Below are 21,298 nucleotides of genomic sequence, written 5' to 3' on the forward strand. Positions count from 1 at the left end.
GGAAAAGTAACAATACCTTCTGAACCAACACTGAATGTGATGAATCTTGCTTTTTTACTGATTTTTGTTTTGAAAAGCTGTGTGTCTTAACACTGCAACTATTGGCCAAAACACTTTGCATAATGCAAAAACAGATTCAAATTTAAAGCTCCATTGCGGAGGAAATGTGTCCCAATTGATCATTATGACACTGTTTTTATCAGTCAACTTGCTACTACTGTGAACTTATCAGCTACCTCTTAGCACTGACAAGAGAGCCTGGTGGGTAAAACCAGAGCCTCAACAGACATAATTATTAGTCAATATATGTATCAGTGAATACAAATGACCTACTGTGCAGTACGTGTGCTCTCTTAAACTGGTGTGAGTGCAAACTTTCAAGCACATTCTTCAAATTGCAGTGTTTAATGGTGATGCAACACATGCATTAAAAATCAAAGTAATGAATGGTGCACTATTCCAGCAGTCCTGCACACAGTACACATACATGTACAGTAAATACCACAGTGTTAGAGCCCCTTACAGACCAAGAGTATCAATTGCAAAGGGTGTGCTGGCCGAGGGATTTTAGTCACAATATAAATGAGTTTCTATGCAGTTGGAGCTTTTCAAAGTCACAAAACGACTGTATGTATAAGTTCCTGCAGGTTTCTGAGTCTATTTATATGCAATGTTGTATTAACCATGACTTAGCTGAAGAAAAAGAAAACTGACAAATCATCTCAGCTTGAAATAGGGATGGATTGTCTATAATGTCTGCCGTTAAAGGTTAAGACACGTGAAGAGATTTAAACACCTTTTACACTGAAACATACTCTCTACTCCTGCCCTTTGTGAAACTAATAGAATGTGCTTATGCAGGTAGAATAATAAGCCAATAAGTGTCGATAATGTCACATTAACTCACCTTTGATGTTGAAGGGGTTGTCGATGACAAAGTTTCCGTTCCAAACCACAGACAGATCCACTGGCAGGTCGCTGATGTCGTTGCCCTCGTAGGTATACTGAAATACAGACAAAAAACATTAGCATTCATAGTCACTTATCATTACCTAAAACCACTATTTTCTTACACCAATAACATAATTGTAAGACATTCTTAGCCTTTTAATAAAATAATAAATCAGTAAAGGAGAAAGAAAATCTGCCAATACCAAGAGCAAGCTCAGTTAAGCTAGTGGCTGGTAGTAATGTCATACCCTGCAGTGCTCACACAGTTGAAGGGCCATAAAAATGAATGATGAGAGATTGTGATTTTAACACGCAGCACATCCTCAGCTGCCTGGCAGAGCACGGAGTTGATTAAGAGATTGGAATCCCCATCACTGTATGACTCATTCCATCCCAGTGATGAATGAAAAGTCTAATATATCTCCAACAATAATATTCTCATCTAATTTCATTTTTGCATCCTGAACTAATAAGAGTTGAAATGTAATTGACTCTTCGTCGGCATAATCAGTTTTATGGAATTGCTATAAATGAGACAACAGGCTTCAAAAGCGGCGATGCGCTGGCGCTGTGTTAACTGAAGGAATAGCCGAGAAAGAGCTCCTTGGAGACGCCTCCTAACCTCCCAACAAATAAATTATCAACGACGATTATCACCGGCAAATAAAATGCAGCTTTAGAAGTTACATCGCCTCCCAAATCACCCTCTCAAATATACAAAGCAGCCAGACACTGAGGTAAACACACAATCATCTCAAAATACTCATTCATCATGAATCTGAGACACATTCTGCATTATTAACTCCATTCATTAGTCGTCTTTGATACAACATAAAACAGATGCTGGATAGCGAGAGAGTGAGCTGGTAAGACTCCAGATAGGCCATGTTAACCTAATGCCTCTGTCAGTCAAAGGGTGCCCAGTCAATCTCACTACCACTGGTATGGTCACTTTCTTCCAAGGCCTCGGGGCTGAGAGATAGCAGGACTATTCTCTTCTGGTGAAGTGGTGATAAAATCCAATGTGAAAGCTCTAAACCCGAGGCTATGGGGCCCTCACAGATTGAATCTAGCTACAACTTCGCCACTATGTGATATCACACACTCCAATGTGAGATTTATCTTGACATCTGTAATAATAGTGAATTGGAATGTATTTGAGGACCGAGAAATGTGCATAGTGAAGATAAGAAAATGAGAGGACACAGCAATGTCACAATGTGTGAATGGCGGATTAATTCATTCTTCACTTTTTGCGATTGGATGATTTACATTCAGCGGGTCTTAAAGGCGGAGATGCTGATATCCAAATGAAGGAAGATGTCTTCATGTATCTACTACTTTGCTCTTGGAGTTTATTTTAAGGGGGGAATTATTTTCTGTGTCTGTTTGCAGGCACATTTTGGTGCTCTGATTTATTTAGTAGCCATGAACTATTGAAGAGGAAACTTTTACCCCCGAGTAACACCTGGGAGCTGGCCTGCAGAACATCCAACAAGAAAACTTTAACAGAAAGTTACAGTGTGTGTGTGTGTGTGTGTGTGTGTGTGTGTGTGTGTGTGTGTGTGTGTGTGTGTGTGTGTGTGTGTGTGTGTGTGTGTGTGTGTGTATCTGGCTTTAGATTGCACCACTGCAGTATAACTAGATCTTCAAAGAGCTGAAACAATCAGTCGAGTAATTGATTAATTGAGCGACAGAAAGATAATTAATTTATCTTTTCAGTAATTTATCAAACAAAACTAGGGAAACACTTTCTCGAAAGGGAGGAATATCTCCTTCTCTTTGAAATATACAGTATATTGGTAAACTGAATACCTTTGGGTTTTGGTCAGTAAAAACAAGGTGTTATTAGACCTCACCTCGGGCTCTGGCCATTTTCTATTACAATTTATTTTTACGATGAATTGATGATCGTTAGTTCTAACCCTAGATCATCGTGATCATTTTGTGACAGATGAGCCTCCTCCTTCAAGGCCAGTGGACCTGGTGTCTTAGGACAAACAACATGGCATGAATGCTAAAGCATATAAAGGTCATATAGGAAGGGAAAGAAAGGGACAAGAAAAGGACAATCTGAAAAGCGACATTAAAAGAAGCGCAGAATAAAAGGGGAGATAAGCGACAAGTGATGGTTAAAAGACTGGAAAACGTTTGGAATGCCTGATGGATTGGGAAGACAGAGGTGGAGTGAGCTGAGGACAAGTGGAGAGGAGGGAGCAAAAGAAAAGAAAGAAAAGCTGGTGAAAAGAAGGATGAAGGAAGTGGTGAGGAAAAAGAGGTGGAGAGAGGACGGTGCAGCAGCAAGGGGGAAGGAGAAATAGCGAGGGCGAGATGGATAGAGAGAGGTGATTGTGTGTTATTCTGTGGACACCATTCATTTACACATGGAATAAGAGGCCGGGGCTGGCCTATAAGCGCCTGAGCTGGTGGGGGCTAAAGTGAAATTGGCATTTTCAATTTGTTCCCTGACATGTCTGCCTTGGTCTTTTCACACATTCCTCTGCATCACCCTCTTTCGCAATCCTCCCTTCCAACCCCTCCTTTTCCTCTTTCTCTCTCTCCCTCTCATTATTCCTTCCCTCTACCTCTTTACAAACCTCCTCCCCCATCAATCTCAGTCGGTCAGTCTCCCCCAGCACGCCCACAGACAAACAGGGAAATATGGAGCAGATTCCTTTATCGCATATACCAAACATGTCCAGAAAAGAAACACATGTGCAAACTGCACTATAAATATGCATTCTGCACACAGGACAGTTTCCAAGAGACGGATGCCAGCGAATGCATCAAAGACGGATCTCAGAGTCTATACAGGAAATAAAACATGATAAATAAAAGCACATGAAAGCGCAGGAAGATAAGACACTCACACAACAACACTGTATTTGATGTCAGCTATTATTTCTCTCCACTGAAGTCCGAGCATCTGAACTTCTTCAATCTTTCCCTTTTTCCCTCTCCCCGAGGAGACCACCCAGTCTGCCTGGGAACAAGATCACTTCCTCACCGGGTGGAGATGGAGAGAACATGTGAGTGTGTTTGAGTGTGTACAGTATATGCATGCAGGACAATGAGAGAGAAGAAAAGGAAGAGGGAAAGAAAAGGACATGCACAGGGACACTGCACTGAGAACATGTGGATGTAGAGAGAGAAAGGGTAAAAACGAAAAGCAGATAAAGAGAGAGGTGAGGAGTGAGGGGAGAAAATACAGATGGTATAGATGAGCTAAACCAGATATTGAAAGGCCAGAGAAGCAAGGGGAATAAAGATGGTGAGGGAGACAAAGAAAGGGAGACAAAGCAATAAAACGAGGGCCGTTATCCAGAGCAGCTTCGTATCTGGCGATCGTTCAAGCCGTTTCAAACTTAGCAACTATTATCTTGACAGCATAGAGGCTAAAAACTGGTCGGAAGTGGTCAAAGCCAAAACATCAGCAGCAGCAGCAATAAAGCTCCATTAAGTTATATTTTGCATAAACATTGAATGAAGTGACTGCTCGTTAAGACAAATGGTTGCTAATTGTTTTACTTGGCCACAATGACAAAATCAAAACTATTCCAGCTCATGTAAAATGTTGGGCAGCCCCTCCCAGCAGAGGAGGCCACACAAGCCAAAACAGGAGCAAGTTCCTCAGGTGGAATTTTTCTGTTGTTTTTCTTGGCTATTTGGGCAAAATAGAAGCTTTTTTTTATTTTATTGGATGGGTTGGTCGTTTTTCCACAACACATAAGCCTTCAATCAAACCTCCCATGTTTTAGCTTCCAGAATTGGACAGACATCAGCACAGTACAGCCATCATTCCAGAGACATGTAATATCAGACAACAGGAGCTTAAGGATGATTTTCTTCATGAAATGTACTGCCAAGTATGTGGTAAGTTGTGTATTGTATCCATTTCTCCATCTCAGTGTCGTTAACTATGTTTTTTCTTGCTGCTCTGTTATATCCTCTCAGGACAGAAGACGGGCTACAGTAAAGGACACAGGGTCAAGCTTTCTTCCACTTCCATCCTCGCTTCTCTGATGACCGGCCAATCAGAGCATTGGTCTGATCCCCCTCTGGATCACATGAGAGGGGCCAGTTCCACTGATAGAGAAATAGATGATAGATGTGTGAGGACCTCTTAACCCCTGCTTTACACCCTGACAAGTCCTCTCGCTGAAAAGCTGCACCACACGCACGCCAGAGGTGCGGAGGGGCTGACAGTTAAAACAACACTGCCTGCTCTCTATCCTTTTCAAAAATCCATGTTACAGGTATGCGCCTGTGTTTGCACATCCATACTCAGAGGGGGTGTAGGTTGAGAGGGGAGACTGGGATCTGCTTTAGTATGTACCTTGACTCAACAACAACATGAATATTTAGTTAGGGAGAGGCGTGTATGTGTGTTTAATGGGTAGTAGAGGGTGGGGGACTGAGCCATAGGAAAGGTTAGGTTATGATCCAAAGCTCGTCTTCTCTCATTGCACCAAAGGCTTATTAAACTTTTATACTGAACCAGCATTGTTGCACAATACACAGTTCAGGGAATACACACATGCACCGTGGTCCATGGTTTATTCACTGCACAGCAGATTCCAATATGAAAATGCAAACATTAAGCAGGTTACTCTCAAGAAGGTCAGAATTTGCATATGTGAAGGGGAGAGACAAATTGAAATAGTGCCACAAAAATCACTGTGTTCTACATTTAGTGGATTAATCCCAATATTTCAAACTATCGAATAATGGTAACCACTCCTCCTAGTGATACGTTTTATTTTTTAACTTATTTAGTATGTGACGCAAACATGAACAGACAATTAAAACTGTATGATAAATACTGATGCAACAGAGAGAGAAAGAGACAAAGGTGAGGGAGAGTCTTAAGTTAAATAAAGAGTAGACACTTCAGAGAGTCAAAATGGGCCGAGGGAGACCAAATAAATCACAGAAAGTGTGAAAGAATAATGAAGAATAAAGACATAAAAGTCAAATTGCTGATGCAAACCAGCTCAACCTTTGTCACTGAAAACTAAAGGAGGGGAGGCTGAGGATAGATGGATGTAGAAGGAGGGGTGAAGGAAGGCAGGTATGAAGTAACATCAGGTACCTTCTGTGAGGGTCACAGCCCGATAATTAGTCATTTTGAAAGCATGTGCAAGCTGGACGGCTAAAAATATGAAACTAGCCCAAGGCATGTATGTTACTCTCTTCTTTGTTCCTCCCTCCCTATAGCTCTTTCAAGGTCTCTCCGACAACGTTAGTTATCAAAAATGATCACCTGACAAAACACATCTTTCAATCTAGATTATTCTAGATTTAAAATAGTCTTGTGACAAAGTTTTAACAGAAGTCACATTGGGAAAAGAGAAAGTAGAGGACACAGACTGAATGTTGGCCCACGTGAAATGTGTTTAGCTTGTCTACAGCAAACAGTATGTGTGTGTGTGTGTGTGTGTGTGTGTGTGTGTGTGTGTGTGTGTCTCAACGTATACACAGCAGCACCCTTGTACACACACACACACACACACACATACACGTCTTCCTAATCAAGGATCAAGTGGTAATCCTTCCTATAGCTTAGCGAGTGTGTATGTGTGTATGTACTGTATGTGTGGGGTCAGGCGACGTGGAATCAGCCGTCGCTCATAATAGGGGCCTGTTAGCCAGTGCTAATCGCTAATGCTAACAGGATTGGAGGACATGGCCGGACCCAGTTACCCAGCTTATCTCATGGACGCACACACACAAACACACACATACTTTCTTCATTGATGGAAAAAAAAAAGAGAGAGGGGAGGGGGAGAAAAGTGCTGGCTTGAGGGAAAAATAATGCTGCCACAGCCAGTGTTTCTTATTTTCCAGCCTACGCATTAAGCTAGTGTAAGCTTACTAGACTTCTCCCCGGACAAAAGCCTGATTTCTGGTTGTTTGCAAAAACGTCCATATTTTCAATGTGCTCGCCCTTTTCCCCCTCTGTCAACTCGTGCCATTCTTCTGGTGGCTGCTGTCCCCTCGCTAACTCCACCACTGGGGTTTATTTTCTGCAAGCCACCAACCACCTACATCTATTCATTTAAACACATAAATGCAGTGCTGCACCATCTATAAAGTAACACTCTGCTACACAACACACATTTAAACAAAAGGAGAAATTAAAGGATGGTCACTTATTGTATTTGTATTACAAACAAAGAGATTCTGCCGCTCCTGAAAGGTGTGACGGATCACGTCCTGTGTGCCAGAAGATTTCCAGTAGATCTACCCATCACTAGTGTTAGATACACTCCCTGATTAATATCATTTATTAACTTCCTATCAAATTGAAGTCAGAAATAAAACGGCATTCCGGCCAAATGTACGCCGACTCCTTGCACATTTATTTTAATCTGTGATATTTTATTTTATTCATAAAGCTACTGTTACTGCTGATTCAGTCTGTACAAATCGTTTTGTTGGGGCAATAAATATTCTGATAAAATGTTGCCATTCATTCAATAAAAACTCAAACTGTTAAAGCTCTTATGGAATATTATATGTTATAAATCATTATTGATATCAATGGTAGACATTCACTGCAGGTTATCATGCAAACACACTCGGGCTAATGTCTAATGTATGAATTTAAAATGGCCCTAAATGCAGTCCGACACAGAGACATGGAGGCAGGCAGAGGTCTTCCCTCTGCTTTAACCACCTTCTCTCGGCTCATCAGTCTAATAGCACGAGACTCTTGTTATACAATCATTTTTGCCGTTTCTCTTGTTCATCAATCCATCACACACACATTGAAGGGTGGGAGTACTGCTATAAGAGACAGAAGATTTAGAGTAAAGGTTACAGATTCCAGAGATACAAGGAGAAAGACAGGAGATGAGAAATAGATGACGAAAGTCAGGTGGAGGATGGATGGAGGAGCTGACATATGCTGATAGCTGAGCAGCAATTAATTCTTATTTATCCAGGACAGGAGCGTGGGAAGCTCTGCTCTTCACCTGTCAGAGGGGAGGAGAGGCAGCGAGCCAATGACGGGACAGAGATGAAGAGGAAGGAGGAGGAGGTAGAGATGGAGACAGGTAATGACTGGGAGAGAGGGAGGGGGCTGATGGTGGAGAATGAAGGAGTAAATGAGAGGGCAAGGAAGTGCCTTCTCTCTTTTCCTTCCCACACTTTCAGCAGATTCATAAGATGATGGATCGAAGAGTATTCATTGTAAACTGGAACAGACTGTTACCGAGTATATGTGGACATTTAGGGGATTATGCACAAGGCACTAAATAATAACACAAAGTGTCGTGCCACAAAGTGTAAAAGGGGTCAAGCGGTCTGTGGTATCACATGATTTGGGAACAATGTAATGGAATAGCGAATGGTCCTCAATCTGCAGCTCTCCCAAGTAAATTCCAGTGAATTTCCCATGCATTTCAATCCGCTGAACACACACACACACAGACACAGACACAGACACACACACACACACACACAGTATGCAAGCCAATTAAAACAGTGTCAGTGTGTGCTGTGGCTGACTGCGGTGGCAGGTCTAGTGTTTATATCTCATTAAGCTGTGCCAGGCCATGCCAGACCAGGCTGTACCATGCTTCGCTGCGCCTACCCTGCACCGGCCAGCGCCAAGGCCCTCATTAGCCTCGTCTCTGCCACCTTTAGAACTGTGTGCGTGTGTGAATTTGTGTGTGTGCATTCAAAATGACATTTTTCTTTCTGTATAATTTATAATTTTAGTTTTTACAGTCAGTAACAGCTTTTTAACAAATCCCATAACCTCCAGAAAGTCTTCAAAAGAGTCAGAGAAGTTTGCATAAGCACTGTGCTTCATGTCTCTCTTTCACACACGCACACACACGTAACGTAGGAGTCTGTGACACTATTAGATCAGTGTGGTTTGCGTTAACCGCTCTCCCTGCTGAGATGTTTGACCTCCTCTCTAGACCTCTATTTGCTCCGTCTATCAGTCCATTCATCTATCTGTCCGTCTTTCTAGTCTGCCATCCTTCTTTCATTTCCCATCGGAAAAGGAGATTATTTGTCGTCTCTCTCCTCCAAACTCTCCCTCTTCACGGTCTCATTGCACCCTATCCTCTTTCCCTCATCAGTCTCTTTTTTAATCCCTCCTGGTATCTCTGCCTCCAAACTTCCTTGTCTTTCTTTTACTTCGCTTCCTCACCCTGCTCTCCCTTTCTTCTCCAAATCAGTATGGCTGCTTTCCCCATCCTCTATCTTTCTGTGTGTGTGTGTGTGTGTGTGTGTGTGTGTGTGTGTGTGTGTGTGTGTGTGTGTGTGTGTGTGTGTGTGTGTGTGTGTGTGTGTGCACACAGGAGCGTCCGTCTCTGCTGCCTGACTGCAATTCATCATCATTTTATCTGCCTTAATTGGATGCCATCAGGACCCCTGATACTTCCCATTTCTCCTTTAACAAACAGCTGCTCTCTCCGCACACAGAAGAATAACACACGGACACACACCGTATCCCAAACTAGATTTTCTCCTCTTGCCCCTGTGTCTGCTTTTCTATTCTCACTGGTGAAGGAGTGAGAGAAAGAGGGTGATGGAGTGGCCGAGCGGTTTATCAGACATAAGGTAATGGTGTAAGGCCTGTGCTGATATTATCTGTCCTCTCATTCCTGCCCTCCAGGGAGAAACTAGAAAGAGGGATAAAGAGGGAGAGAGAGAGAGGAGGAAAATGGAGACACCGAAGTACAAATGGGCAAAAAGGTAAGAACAGGGGGAGATAAGGAACAGAGAGAGGAAAAGTCTCGAACAGATCAATTATTTTCTCTCAACCTCGGCCTTCGAGCGACGCCCAGCTGCACCAAGTCAGCCTCACTGACCTCAGAGTGTGGTCATTTGTGTGTGCAAGCATTGTGTGTGTAAATGTGTTTGTTCGCTGCCATGACCCAGAGCACAACTTCCCAGCCCACACCCCAGCATCTTCTTGGCCTTTGCACCTTCACCTCAGCCTCTGATTGGCCCATATACACTAAGAAGCTGCCTGAGCCGGGTCAGAGAACCGGAAAGAACCAATTTAGACACCAGCTTGTTGTTTTGGTTGCTGCTGACCGGAGTTAACTGCAACCATAAGGCCTGGCGGATGGCTCCGTATGTGTCGGTGGTAATGTGGGCTTGTTTGGCACAAGGAAATATGGAGAGGATTCTTTTTCCTTTAACAAAATGATCAACGTTTTTTCTCCAATTATCTTGCTATAGGACCTTGGACAATCGGCTGTTTCATTAACTTTCACAGGTTCCAAATATGTTGAATTACGTTTGGCTCAGTACCCAACTTCAAAAGTGAGAGAAAGAGTGTGACAAAACCATATCTTTCACAATATAAACATTTGGAAAGTTCAACACTTTACTCCACAACGCATGATTCTTCAAAATCTCAACACCATGGATATTGTTTGTCTGACCTACTTGTTTCATGTCTCTGCTTGCAAAAACCAACCTTTCCCCAATACTGCATTCTTTCTCATGTCTTGTGATACGCTGGCTATTTCCTCCTTCGGGATCAGTTGGTATGTACAGTAACCTTATACAGACTCCCCCCCCACACCATAAGCAGATAAGGACAGTCAATACCCAACAAGCTTAGTATGGAGCTGATGTTACGCTATTGTACATCATGTGTGTCACATATACAGTATCTTATTGACAGCCCCCTGTTAGGCGATACTATGTAAGAATATTGAGTTTTTACAGTCACTGTAAAGGGAATAGAGGGAAACTAGAGTTTAAACATGATCCGACGGTGGATATGTTGAATATCCTGTGAATAGTTATCTTCTGTTGGAAAGTGTGATGATATTGTATGAAAGAGAGAAGAAACGGTGTTGGCCTCAGGGGAGACTTTTGAGCTGATTTTCTCCCTTACATACTCTCACCCCCCCTCTCTCTCCAATATCACTCTCCTTTTCACTTCTCTCCATTCATCGCACCTGAAATTGTTTACTACGCTCCAATTTCCCAAGTCTATCTGGCCTGCTCTCATCTCCATTTTTTGCCGTTAACACTATCTAGTATTAAGTCTCTTCCTGTCGTTTCCTTCCCATCCTTTCCTCTACACCTCTGCATTAATCCTTTTCTTTGTCCTCTCCACCTCAAGGTTTTCTGTCCTCTCTCTTTCCCGCTCCTCTCCATTATTACTTTATAGAAATTCTCGCCACAGCTCTCTCGTCTCTGCCCTTGTCCTCGTCTGTCCTACAACAAGTGAGTGAGTGTATGTCAGTTTGACACAGTGGTAAACACTTATGTGTATCTCAAACACAAGGCTAAACTGTGGATTAGCACCCCTGTGTGTATCCCATTGATTAGCCAGCCCCTCCCCAACAGTGTTCATGCAGTGGTATAATGAAACTGCATAGCCAAACACACACATGCACAGCTATCCTGGGATCCATAGCCTGCGGCATATTGAAGGATGCACATGTGCACACACGCGGAGACACTGATTAACCCCCATCCCCGTAGCTGTGTGCCTACATACCGAGGCAGCAAAGTACGCAGCATAATAGATGAAGTCTATTTCTACTGCAGAGTCATACATGATTCATTGACTTGGTGCTGAACACTGTCAAAGAAGGAACAAACATGGAGGGGTGCGCATGAAAAGTAGAGATATGAAGGTCTATAAACGGATAAACTAATATTTAAGAGTCTCATTCTTTTGAAATACTGCTTTCAGAGCTATAATAAGACTCTCATCCCAATAATTCATGACACATAATTACACTCATAAGTTCAGGCTTGGATGAATTATGCCTTAATGGCAAGTTCATGCAGCTGGCACCTTTTTCATCCACTGAATCTAACTACAGCCTCATGTAGACGAGATGCATGCGCTGCATCGATATCTGAGCGCGCTGTCAAGTTGGCACGGCTAATTGCTAACAAGGGCTAAGCGCTGACAGCCTAAGGCTAATTGCTGCTAGCATGTCTGCTCTGTTGGACATCAAATGGAGAAATTCAGCTTTTTGGCTTGGGTTGGGCTTTGCAGCTGATTAGCACTGTCCTTGCAGCTACAATAAACAGTCAATAAACAGACATCTCTGTGGAGAGACAACCCTATCGCTAGCTAATAAGCCCTGCCTTCACAAACAACTTGCTAACGTGTGCCAGCACCTGAAGACGGCCAGTCGATACGGCCAAAATCAAATGCTGAGCTATGTGCCACAGCGGCTACCCAGCGAGCTATACAGCTAAACAGAGACCGCTACATATGTGCGTCTGCAAATATGTGACTCTATGTGACTGCATATACTTGTGGCTGTTTTGACAAGGTGTAGCATATAGAGAGGTGGTAAAGTTATTCAAGGTGCAACATCTTATTAGCCAGATATGACAACTTCTAGATGTTTCTACTTCATTTTAATCTGTTAAAAGATTTTCTTCAACGTGCGACATGTTGCGTTGACAACCTCAACTAAAGCAAAATTAACAGCAGCTCTCATCTCGTGTCAGCTTTGTTGCATTGCATTATATATTTAGATAGACAGGGACAGGCAAGCAGCAGAAATGAGTGTATGGGAGGAAAGTAGGGAACAGCAGCAAGAAGAAAGTATGACAGACGGAAGGAGGGGGAGGAGAAGCAGAGAGAAAGATGAGCTCTACAGGCAGAGAGAGAAAGGGAGAGGAAGAGGTATAGAGTCGAGGTGTAAACATGATCAATCCGCTCCCAACTAGGTTCAGAGACAGACTTCCTCTTCACATTTTCAGCCTCAGTGAAGCGCAGCGCTAGCTACCTCTTATCCGTCACGCTAGTTTGAAGTCTCATAAACACACACACACATATATACACCACCATATTTCAACACACAGAACAGGCATGAACCTGCCTATCTGTAAATCATCCACACACACACACACACACACACACACACACACACACACACACACAACTCTTATTAGAAAACTTCTGCAAAAAGACATCCTTGAGAACACTTTAATCCGGCAGCACACACCACTCATCCCTACAAGCCACAGCCGCAAATACATAACAAATCATAGAAGCACAGAACAAAACTATGATGGCTGGATATCATGGATATGCTGCTTAACACTCAACATAAATGATGTAAACGATGCATCGTATGAACCGTGACGATCTGTCATGATTTCAACCATTGCACGAAGGCTACCTGGGGAAATCTCCCCACAATGAAGGCTCATCATACTGTAAGTGTGCCTCGATTCAAATAATGTCTGTGTGAACTCTTGCCGTCAATATCTATTTGCCAACTATCAGTTCAATACGGGAAGATGGGCAGTGGGTCATTTATATTGATTGTGACCAAGCCAGTGTCCAAGTGGCGGCCGGTGATCTATCAGGACAATGAGCATGTTAGTATCCAAAGTGGTCATTAGATGTAGGAGGCCATTATTTAAACCCTGACCGAGTCAATGTCCTTACAGGGATCATGATTTAGTTACCTAGGTGCATTGATTAGGTGATGAGTAATAGTGCTAAATGCTTTTAGCTTGTACAACATTGAAAATATCACTTGGGGTCCAGTCTATACAGTAGTCAGGAGTTTTATTCACGACTACGCTTCACATCATCTGACTTTCTTTTGTACAAACAAAAAGGCATCGATCACTTTCTCCTTACCCAACTGTCTGCATCCATCAACCTAAATTGGCGTCTCACTTTTGTTCCTATTATGACACTTCAACACACCACCACCATCCCATGCTGTGTTCTCTTTAATGGCGTCCATTCAAACAACCAGATTATCTCTCATCCGTTCTTACTCACCGCTGTTTTCTGGCACTGGATGGAGGTGCTGTTGAAGCGCAGGGCGGGCACACTGTGGATCACCCCCTGGATGTGGAAGACGCACTCGTAGTTCCTCTGTCCCGACTGAGGCTGGGGCAGGTTCTTGGCGGCTAAGGTGATCGGCTTTGTCACCCCTACAGGGATGTAGATCTGGGTTGAGGGAACGATCTGAGGGCAGTCCTACAGAAACGCAAAGAAAGATACTTTAGTTTTTTTTTTCCCAAAGGAAACAGTTATGGAAGAAACAGAGTGTTTGATACAGTCAGAAGAGCAAGCAAACAAGGCACAGTAAGATAAGACAAGGGGTGATGAAATAAATCACTTGCTTGTTGTAAAACAAAAAATGCGAGCAAGCCGTGGGTTACATATTTGACTTCACGCCAGATTTGCCACAACACAATCAGCCTAAAGAGCTGTGCTGTGATGCATTGTTCACATGTATTACAGGCTTGTGCAACACTCCCACTGGCCTTGCACCAGATATAAATGCTGCACGACAACACTCCAGCAAGAGAGCTTTTCATACAAAGTTCACAAAAGATTATCTACCCTATAAAACTATTCGCATCACAACAGTGATGCATTGTTATGGCAGGAAGATAGGCTGCCGTTTATTATGTCCATGTGTGGAGGGGAGTAATGAGCTCATGAACTTTGTGTTTGCCTGTATGTGTGTGTGTGTGTGCACACATCAGTCTATGATATTGGCCAGAGCTGACAAGAGTCTTGCTTAGATCATCTGGGATCAGCCCATCCACTGGCTCACACAGTTGGAGTACACCACCCTGGAGGCGTGTGTGTCCCTGCATAGATGCATATGGACAAATGAGCTTCTTAATGTACAGTTGGATTAATGTGCGTCTGTGCTCGCACACGTTCAACTTTACTGAGGCAGAATAAGAAGGGACAGTCCACCCAGTATGTAATGTTTCCTAGATATGCATGTGTGCATGTGCTGGAAGAAATGAAGTCATTACAGTGCGTTCATGCCATGATTTGGCAGCGATGCCGATCTAGTCAACACCGAGAATGAGGGAGAGAAAATAAGCAGGAGGGTGGGTGACAGATCTTATACAATATGAGTTAATGCTTGGGTGGAACTAACCCTCCCTGTGACGTCTGTTGGAGCCAAAAGGATAACAAACCAGATCACTGCTGACAAATCACATATTTTACAACCTAGAGACACTGTTTAGGGACTCATATAATAAGAGACATGTGGCAGCCAACTTTCTTTCATGTAAGGAGAAGGGACTTGAAACTGTGGACTTGTTTCTGATCGATCATTCAAAGAAACGCTTTGTTTTGGCACCGGTCTCTTTAAGCCCCCCTCTCGAAAAAGCCCAATCGGTTGCCCAGTCGGCTTGCAAGAAAAATTGCAAAAGTAGTTCTCAAGCCGTGCCTGGAGATACTCAGATAGGAGGCGTTATATTCTAATGAGTCTGCATGTGACCTTGCATGTCCTTCCTCTAGTCCAAAATACGTACTTAACAAGATCTATGTAGAAAGAGCCTGACAGTGTTGTCCCATTCTGTTGCAGGATAGGAAAACAATGTTGACAAGTCAGAAAAGCTTAGGATAGGAAAACATCGACCAGATCCTTGTAAAATATTCACTGCACACCCTCTGCTTCACTTCTTGTTGTAGCTTTTCCTTTAAGCAGATAGCTGGCTCCCTGTCAGTGCATTTTTCTTTCCCTTCTGAGCTGTTGTACATTAGAAGCTACAGCGCGTCCCCGGGGCCTGAACACAATGCCGGAGTTTGTTCATTAGGCTGCTTAGCCCTGGCCTTGTGTGTCTGATCACACACAAACACATGCATAACACATAATGAGAAAGGGGAATACTATAGGAGGAAGAAGTGGGCTACAGAAGACCTGGTGTATAATGAACTCGGAGAATGCTGGGTGAGGGGTGGCTCAGAAGGACTCTGTGAGGTAGGGAGTGGTGGAGAGAGGAAGAGAATGTAGAGAAGAATGAGGGGGAAATGAAGGGAGTGGAGACAGAGAGACACACAGAGAGAGAGAGAGAGAGAGAGAGAGAGAGAGAGAGAGAGAGAGAGAGAGAGAGAGAGACAGAGAGAGAGAGAGACAGAGAGAGAGAGAGAGAGAGAGAGAGACAGAGAGACAGAGAGAGAGAGAGACAGAGAGACAGAGACAGAGACAGAGAGAGAGAGAGAGACAGAGACAGAGAGAGCGAGAGCGAGAGAGACAGAGACAGAGAGAGAGAGAGAGAGACAGAGAGAGGTAGAGAGAGAGAGAGACAGAGACAGAGAGAGAGAGAGAGAGAGACAGAGAGAGAGGTAGAGAGACAGAGAAAGAGAGACAGAGAGACAGACAGAGAGTGACAGAGAGAGACAGAGAGAGATAGAGAGAGATAGATAGAGAGAGAGAGAGAGAGAGAGAGAGAGAGACAGAGAGAGACAGAGAGAGAGACAGAGAGAGACAGAGAGAGAGACAGAGAGAGAGAGAGACAGACAGAGAGAGACAGAGAGAGAGACAGAGACAGAGAGACAGAGAGAGACAGAGAGAGAGAGAGACAGAGACAGAGACAGAGACAGAGAGAGAGAGAGACAGAGAGAGAGAGAGAGACAGAGAGAGAGACAGAGAAGGGAAGCGAAAAGGATTTGAAAGAAAGTAAAGAGTGGAGTGAAAAGCGGAGAAGGCGAGTTTAATTGGGAACGGAGCAAAATGAATGAAAGTCAGATAGCAGTTGTTGTATGGAAAGGAAAAAGAGAAATGGAAAGGAAAGGTAAAAAGATGAGAGGACATTTTAGAGAAATGCCTGGCTCCCTCTGCACCTTTTTTTCTGTCTCTTTACCCATCCCCTCCATCCATCCATCCTACAGTCAAAACCACGAACCCAAGCCCCCCGACAACATCCTACTTAATTAGCAGCCTGGAGCCTCAGACGACGCTTAAAAATTGATGGAGGGGGCCAGTGATGGAGAGAGAAAGAGACAGAGAAGAAGGAAGAGATTGATTTGCACTTGTGGCTTTCGAAGTCCTGCTTCAGTAAGAAAGGGTGCTCATGTCAAAAGCTGTGGGCTTGCATTGTCAAAGGTGCCACGATTGCTAAAAAAAGAAGAAGAAAGAAGGCTTTGAGCATCTTGCTGCTAAAGCTAACTTGTAGACGCCAGTGTGTCAGAAGCTAGCGTAGCCTCTAGCGCAAGCTGAAGCTAACCAGCGTTTTATTCATCCGTCTATTGGCTTTGCGTCAGCTCAGCCGTCTGATTGTCAGTCCTCTTTCATTTTATTCAGTCCTATGTATTGTCATCTCTAGGTACATATGGTATACGTTAGATGTCCCAGCTCTTTCAAGTTACCATACCAGGAAACCGAAAACAGATTTTTTAAGAAATATGTAAGAGAATATGTTAAAAAAAGTTAGCTGGCCTGCCGCTTTATAAAATGAATGAGAACTTTACATCAAAGACTTTAAAGTCTGACTATAATAGCAATGCAAGCCAATAGCAAGTGAGGCTGTGTTTGGATAATTCATTCAAGAGCTCAAAAATCCTACTGTACGAAGCCCCAAATACAAGATCGCACTGTGTTCCAGACAGAGCGGAAAGGGCTTCTGGGAAAGAGATGGAGATAGGAGGCAGGAAGAAGAGGATATTGAGGGAAAGCGAGAAACATAAAGGGAAAAGTGTTCTTCAGAGGGAAACTATTTCATCAGTATTTGTGACAGGTGCCAAAACTGTTCAAAGCCGGCATTAGGGTCTACAAAGTGCAGAGTACATTGAAACAATATTTCACCGGGGGGATGCGTTTGAAGCTGGAAGAGATCTTTTTTCAATTTTACCCCCCCTTTTCCTGACTTCTCAGCTTTCAATTCATCAGTGAAGACGGATGCTGTGGTTTTCTGGGCCAGATGTGACACTTCAGGAGGACCAACAGGGGATTAAGAGAGAGAGGAGTGTGTACTGTATTAGTGTGTAGTGTAAGAATAGGAGGGTTTTTTTTACTTGTGTGTGTATGTGTACGTGCTATGTCGGTGGGGTAGGTAGGGTGTGATGCAGCGATTCAATAGACGGTGCAACAGAGATTTTAGCTTTTTTCTCTACAAACAAATGCTCCAGGACGGTACATCTTTTTTTGCATGCTTCTTCATAAGGTTCACTTTATCTGCTGTAACCAGTAAGAGCCTGTAATAGTAAAGTGACACACACGTGTGCACAAAGTGGAAATGATGCGTAAAGGAATGCGCGCTACAGATGGTTTCTCCGCACCAGAACACAGCACAAAAACATCTGCTTAATTTTGAGGTATTGTTCTGAAAGTCTTTGAATTCTGACATCTTTATAGGCATTTTTAACACCAACAGATGTGGATACTGTAGCAGAAAACTGCCTTTGCCAAATTTAAAATTCTTTGTTTCTGAGCGCACAAATATCCACCATTACCTAGGAAATAAGGGGTCACACCCCGATTGGATTAAGCTGTAAAAGGGTGTATTTGTACCTGTGTTTATATGTTACAAAGTGTGTGTTTATGATGGCGGACGTCCAAGACTCTAACTTCTGTTCGAAGCCAAGTACCCAGAGGGCTTTCCCTACCTCTCCGTATTTGTTTTCCCTCAAAGGCCGCTGTTAGCTTTGCTGCCTAAGGCTGGTGCCGCTGTTAACAGTAGAGGCATTAATAATTATGTAGAATATTAAGGTGTATTGTATATTTTAACTGAAAATGTTCTGCATACAGAATAAGAGGATATGGAGACAAAAAACATTAATCCTAATAAAAGTATTCTTACAATGCTTGACCTATATATATATATATATATATATATATATATATATATATATATATATATATATATATATATATATATATATATATATATATATATATTTCACTGCAGACACCCAGATGCCAATTTTGATTGAACGTCGCCGTGAGCTTTCTCAAAGCAGAGCAGCTGTCGTTCTAGGTCAAGCCTGTTCCAAAATATCCCTTCCTTCATTTTCAATGCACTCTGATGTGTACCAACTTGTTCCACGACAAATGGGGGGAAAAAAGTATAAGAAAAAGAATTAATAAAACAAGCTGGCAGATGAGATAATCTCTTCTCGCAAGTGAGCAAAACACCTTTTAACATTTGCCAAGAGCTGATAATGAGACAGTCGGCAGACTAGTGTGCATGTGTGTGCGCATGCAGATATGCAGAAGGTGAAAGATTAGAATCAAGACATACTGTAGATGGGGTTGGGCGGGCGGGAGAGGGAGGGGTATGGAGGATGAAGACGACAGCAAGAACGGGATGTTAGATAAATAAATAAATAAATGTATTAAAAAAACCTAAAGAGTTCTGAAGGCTTTGGCGTAGCCTGACAAGAAATAAATTAATAAAGCTCCAAAAACACTGCGCATATGTAATGAGGCGGGTGTCTGGTGTTTTTTTGTAAGCCCCCCCCATCTCCCTCAAACCCCCCCTTCAAGTCCATCCATAATTAATTAGCTGCCTCTGTGATGTGGGGAGTATAGATCAGGGAGGAGAAAAAATAACACGCTAAATAATGAAGTAAAGCGATATGGGAAGCCCAAGGGAGAGATGAGATGGCATGGGTGGCCACAGAGGAGCGAGGGGGCCACACTGGTACAAATAAGAGGGACTGTGTGTGTGTGTGTGTGTGTGTGTGTGTGTGTGTGTGTGTGTGTGTGTGTCACAAGGTCCTGACAAAGGGGTATATGAAGAGTGGTGAATGTTCCCCCACCGCCTTCCCCCCTCCCCCACCCCCCCAGGCCTTGTGTCTCTTGCAGGAAACCGAAGAGCCGTCTGTAACCTTGAACTAAAGAGTCCCGTCTACCCCTTGTTAAAATCCACTGTACATTAATATTATATTACAATTTATGGCACTGGGTGGATCCTTTTATCCAAAGCAACGTACATGACATGGTGTGTCATGGCTGTGTGAAGCTCCAGTGGGAACGAAGCCTCTAACCTTTATAATGACTTTTAGTGAACTAATACAGAAGGCTGGGCAATAAACCAATATTATAACCATGTAAAATACAATCAATTAAGCTGCTTCTGCACCAGAATCGCTTTCTGGCCCCAGGAAAACAAACACGCAAACCAAAAATTAAGGTTTTTCTTTTTCCACTAGTCATTTGTTTGTCCTTATGAAGTGTACATAAATACAAACTACTGAGAAGAAGAAGAAAAATTAAAGCTTAAGTGTGTGGTGAGATGATATCTAATGTGAAAAATACTACTAAATATTATGGTGTCGTTGACAAAACAAAGAATCTGTCAAAATCATCAGTGGTTTAGTGTTATTTGAAAAAATAAATAGCATACATTGTGTTAAAGTACATGATATGGGCATTTTTATTGCGCTTTTTCAACCATATCGTTAATGGTAGTCTGCTTCCAAATCTTTCCTTATTTAATACAAACAATGTAATATCAAGGCACGTCATACATTTCATATTCCCTCCTCTTCCCTGTACCAGCTGGCCAGCAGCCACATGTTTGTTTCAGTGTGTGTTTGTGTGTGTGTACTTGTGTGTTTGGGACTTGTACTAGCCACGGGGATGAGAGAAGCAAGACAAGAAAAAAGCTACACATTAAACTACTGAGATTAGAAGGAGTGTGTGTACGCGAGTCTTTGTAATATATATAAAAAAAGAAGCTGTATGGTGTGTTACATATATGGAAGCATGTGCATGTGCGTGAGAGACAAAGTGTGTGTGCACGCAAAGGTAAGGCAGGCTCATTAGAAGGCAGGAACCAGAGATATGTTCTGTGACCAAGGGAGGGGGAGAGAGGGACAGAGAGGAACAACTTAATAAGGCAGCAACATGTAGAACAGTGCAGGAGCGAGGGAAGAAAAGGGACTTTGAACCTTGAAAGGGACTGTGAGATTGTCCGCCCACGTCCTTCGCTTCCTAGTAGAATGGTGATGCAGAGATGTAGAGAGAGAGAGATGTAGAGAGAGAGAGAGAGAGAGAGAGAGAGAGAGAGAGAGAGAGAGAGAGAGAGAGAGACAGACAGAGAGAGACAGAGAGAGAGACAGAGACAGAGACAGAGAGAGAGAGAGAGAGAGAGAGAGAGAGAGAGAGAGAGAGAGAGAGAGACAGAGAGAGAGACAGAGAGAGAGAGAGAGAGAGAGAAGAGAGAGAGAGACAGAGAGAAGAGAGAGAGAGACAGACAGACAGACAGAGAGAGAGACAGAGATAGAGACAGAGAGACAGAGAGAGAGACAGAGAAGAGAGAGAGAGAGACAGAGAAGAGAGAGAGACAGACAGAGAGAGAGGGGGAGAGAGAGAGAGGGGGAGAGAGAGAGAGATGAGGAATAAATGGGAAAAGTAAGGGAGTGCAGAGGAATGAGGAAGCAGAGAAAGGAGAGTTTGATTTAAAGCGGGATGCAGGGGAACGTGTGACATGAATGTTATTCAGCGTGGATTATCAAAGTCACAGAGCACGAGCACGACTGAATCTACCTACATGTATGTTCCTCCTATACACACATACACGCTCAGTCTCAGTGCTTTGATGTACCACCCAGGCACATACATGTTGATTCCATCTCCTAATCCCTTATCCTTGATTCACAAGCAAGCTGCCA

General features: G+C 43.1%; 1 protein-coding gene across 4 annotated transcripts in view; it reads right to left on the reverse strand.

Annotated features, from left to right (window-relative positions):
* The window catches only part of plxna1b (plexin A1b), a 185,371-nt gene that overhangs the window by 49,714 nt on the left and 114,359 nt on the right, over positions 1-21,298 (reverse strand). For all 4 annotated transcript variants that reach the window (XM_029430967.1, XM_029430969.1, XM_029430968.1 and 1 more), the window contains 2 exons: positions 13,706-13,906; positions 908-1,004 (listed from right to left, as the gene is read on the reverse strand). In XM_029430967.1, coding sequence (XP_029286827.1) covers positions 908-1,004; positions 13,706-13,906 — 298 coding nt within the window. The remainder of the gene's footprint in view (positions 1-907; positions 1,005-13,705; positions 13,907-21,298) is intronic.

The sequence above is a fragment of the Cottoperca gobio genome, chromosome 5, assembly GCF_900634415.1.
Source record: "Cottoperca gobio chromosome 5, fCotGob3.1, whole genome shotgun sequence".
NCBI classification, from domain to species: Eukaryota; Metazoa; Chordata; class Actinopteri; order Perciformes; family Bovichtidae; genus Cottoperca; species Cottoperca gobio.